General features: G+C 52.4%; 1 protein-coding gene across 1 annotated transcript; it reads left to right on the top strand.

Moving 5' to 3' along the window:
• The first annotated feature begins 780 nt into the window (after positions 1–780).
• KCNA1 (potassium voltage-gated channel subfamily A member 1) lies at positions 781–2,298 on the top strand. The gene has a single exon (XM_040979004.1). The coding sequence runs from the start codon at positions 810–812 to the stop codon at positions 2,295–2,297; it is 1,488 nt and encodes a 495-aa protein (XP_040834938.1). The 5' UTR covers positions 781–809; the 3' UTR covers position 2,298.
• Positions 2,299–3,868: the final 1,570 nt, after the last annotated feature.

The following is a 3,868-nucleotide window of genomic DNA, read 5'->3' on the forward strand; positions in this document are numbered from 1 at the left end:
TGTGTCTGTCGGTCTGCGCGTGTGTGATATCCTGCCTCCAAGTCCAGTGTTGTCTCCGGAAGCTTGCACGTCTGTGCGCTTTGCTGTCTGTAGGTTCGTCCCATCCGAACGCTTCTGATTTTCTGCCCTCCCCCCTTTCCCCCATATCACTTTCTATCTCTCCGCAGCGTCCATCGATCCGCCCCGATGCGAGCTTAGAAGGAAGGCGGCAGGCGAAGAGGGCTAGGAGGGGGGTGAGCCGAGGAGTGGCGGAGCGGGTTGGCAGGCGTGAGGCTCCGCTGAGCTGGCATTGCTTCTGTTCCCCTGGAGAGTTGGCGAAAGGGGAGGGGAAGGTAGCACCAGCCCTGAAGCCATGGCCCGGCCCACTAGGGCGGCGCTGCGTTAAGGCCCAATGGAGCAGAAGGGAATACCCAAAATAAATAAATAAATAAAGCGAAGGGCGGGGGGGGGGAGGAGGCAAAAAGTCCCTAGAGAAACAAAAAAGCGCATCGTGCAAACCCAACCCTTGGCACAAAGCTCCGGTCCCGAAGGACCAGGGTCCAGGGCCAGGGCGGGGAGCCCAATTTGAGTACCAAGGCAGGGTGGAGGGGTCAGGAGCCAAGTTGCACCTCTCCGTACCTACTCGCTCAGAAGCCCCTCCCCCTGAGCGCGGGAGGGGGCAGACGCGCACCGCGGTAGAGGCGGGGTGAGGGCGCCCCGGTCCTCCGCCCCCCACCCAGCCTATCCACCCCACCTCAACCTCTCCTCCCTTGCGCCTCAACGGCCCTGGGGCTCCTCCTGGCCTCCCAAGCCCGCTCCCAGCTTCCAGCATGACGGTTATGTCTGGAGAGAACGCGGACGAGGCCTCGGCCGCCCCGGGCCACCCGGCTGAGGGCAGCTATCCGCGGCCGGACGAGCACGACGAGCACGAGTGTTGCGAGCGCGTGGTGATCAACATCTCTGGGTTGCGCTTTGAGACGCAGCTCAAGACCCTGGCGCAATTCCCCAATACGCTCCTGGGCAACCCCAAGAAGCGCATGCGTTACTTCGACCCCTTGCGCAATGAGTACTTTTTTGACCGTAACCGGCCCAGCTTCGACGCCATCCTGTACTACTACCAGTCCGGGGGCCGTCTGCGCAGGCCCGTCAACGTGCCCCTGGACATGTTCTCCGAGGAGATCAAGTTTTACGAGCTGGGCGAGGAGGCAATGGAGAAGTTCCGAGAGGACGAGGGCTTCATTAAAGAGGAGGAGCGCCCCTTGCCGGAGAAGGAATACCAGCGCCAGGTGTGGCTGCTTTTCGAGTACCCCGAGAGCTCGGGTCCGGCGCGGGTCATCGCCATTGTCTCGGTCATGGTCATCCTCATTTCCATCGTCATCTTCTGCCTGGAGACCTTGCCCGAGCTGAAGGACGACAAGGACTTCACGGGTACCTTCCACCGGGTTGACAACACCACGGTGGTCTACAGCTCCGGCATCTTCACCGACCCCTTCTTCATCGTCGAGACGCTTTGTATCATCTGGTTCTCCTTCGAGCTGGTGGTGCGCTTCTTCGCCTGCCCCAGCAAGACGGACTTCTTCAAGAACATCATGAATTTCATCGACATTGTGGCCATCATCCCTTACTTCATCACGCTGGGCACCGAGATAGCCGAGCAGGAGGGCAACCAGAAAGGGGAGCAGGCCACGTCGCTGGCCATCCTCAGGGTGATCCGTTTGGTCAGGGTTTTTAGGATCTTCAAGCTCTCCCGCCATTCCAAGGGTCTCCAGATCCTGGGCCAGACCCTCAAGGCTAGTATGAGGGAACTAGGGCTGCTCATTTTCTTCCTCTTCATTGGGGTCATCCTGTTCTCTAGCGCAGTGTACTTTGCCGAGGCGGAAGAAGCTGAGTCGCACTTCTCCAGTATCCCCGATGCTTTTTGGTGGGCGGTGGTGTCCATGACCACCGTGGGATACGGTGACATGTACCCTGTGACAATTGGAGGCAAGATCGTGGGCTCCTTGTGTGCCATCGCTGGTGTGCTGACAATTGCCCTGCCCGTACCTGTCATTGTGTCCAATTTCAACTATTTCTACCACCGAGAAACTGAGGGGGAGGAGCAAGCTCAGCTGCTCCACGTCAGCGCCCCGAATTTAGCCTCTGACAGCGACCTCAGTCGTCGCAGTTCCTCCACGGTGAGCAAGTCCGAGTATATGGAGATTGAGGAGGATCTGAATAATAGCATAGCCCACTTTAGACAGCCCAACATCAGAACTGGGAACTGCACCGCAGCTAGCCAGAACTGCGTGCGTAAGAGCAAGCTGCTGACCGATGTTTAAACTCACACGCCAGCAGGTGCATGCAGAGCAGCCCTTGCTGACCAGATTTAGATCACAAAAAATCCGTCCCCCTCTCCCCCTCCACCCCCCAGGACTCGCGGCCACACTCTGTAGATAGTTTGACTTGCTAGCCTCTGGCTCTGTTGAACTGTCAACGCATTGTCGCCTTTGTGGCTTCTGGAAGTGGCCGACCAGACACTTACAAGAGCCATGAAAAGAAACTAATTTCATTTTATTAAAACATAAAAGAGAGAGAAAGGATATTTTCTAAAACTGGCTTTAAAAAAAATAACAACAAAGTTCATAAACTAAGTGAAATAAGATTTAGACGCTTCCCCACTCTAAAACATTCTTAACCCTTAGGCTTCTTGAATTTCTTTTTTTGAAGTTAAACTGAAAACCCAAACACTTAGAAATATAAAACTAGTATTTGCATGGGACTCCAGTGTAGAACCTTTGCAAACTGCACAACACATGTGAGGCAGTCCATTGTGTAGGTAACATGATCCACCAGCCCGAAAGGGCAGCGAATGGAGCTTCTGTTGTCATCACCTGAGCTGCATATGACGGGGTGAAAATAAGAAAAGCAAAGCAAACCCCAAGTTACTTAGGACGGGTCCACAGGGCCCCTGATAAGTCTGAGCAGTGAGGCTATTTGCTCTGCCCCGTTCTTCCGATCCAGGTCATGGGCTCAGAGAAAGAGCACTGAATTCAGCTCATTGAATCCTCTGCAGTGCTGCTAATTGTTCTCAGCTGCAGGTGAGCCAAATCCAGGTCTTTCCTCACCAGTCCTGGAGCTGGTCCCAGCCTTCAGAACTGGATATGAACACCCAGGTCTCCTTATTGGCAGAGAGCACACGTGGAGGTCCGTGCAAGCATGTTTGAATCGGATAACATTTACTTTATAGTCGCATGCCAAGAACCTCAACCCAAGACAGTAGCTGAAATCAACTCTTCTCAAGATAGATTGTTTTTAATTTGCATTCACCAAAAGTGCACTCTCCTTCCTTTATTAACTACTTTCTTAGTAAATGAAGTACTGTATTGAAGTGCATACATTAGTCAGAAGGGGACAATAACATTTTGGAGCTCAAAGCATGCTCTCTTATTCCGCATCATGGCCTATTGGACTAAGACGTACCTTGATTTAATTAATGCATGGTTTCAGTAACACATTTTTAAAAATAATAAAAATTACAAGTGTGTGGGATGAAAGGCCCCAAAGAAATCATGGGGGGTGGGGGTGGGGGTGGGGGTGGGGGACACTTAGTCAATTTTCCTGCCTTCGCTCAGGGAAATGTCAGGTTTTCTGCCGAGAAAGGACCTATATGCCCATCCCTTAAAGGGAAGCTCCGTGGAAAATTAGATAAGTCTTTAAGCTATGTAGGAAAAAAAAAACACCTAAGGACAAGTATTCTTTCTAGCTGAAGATAAAAAAAAACAAACAAGCAAAACAAACCAACAAAACAAAGGTGCAATTGTGCATGTTTTCTGGTGCATTCTTAGGATGTAAATGAAAATGTTTATCTCTTGTATGCATCCAAAGCAGAGCCGACTTCTTTTTGCAGTCA

The sequence above is a fragment of the Ochotona curzoniae genome, unplaced genomic scaffold, assembly GCF_017591425.1.
Source record: "Ochotona curzoniae isolate NIBS_2020 unplaced genomic scaffold, NIBS_Ocur_1.0 contig_2927, whole genome shotgun sequence".
Taxonomy (NCBI): Eukaryota; Metazoa; Chordata; class Mammalia; order Lagomorpha; family Ochotonidae; genus Ochotona; species Ochotona curzoniae.

Excerpts from the sequence above, each read along its gene's own strand:
- KCNA1 (XM_040979004.1), top strand. The coding sequence starts at position 810 with ATGACGGTTATGTCTGGAGAGAACGCGGACGAGGCCTCGGCCGCCCCG.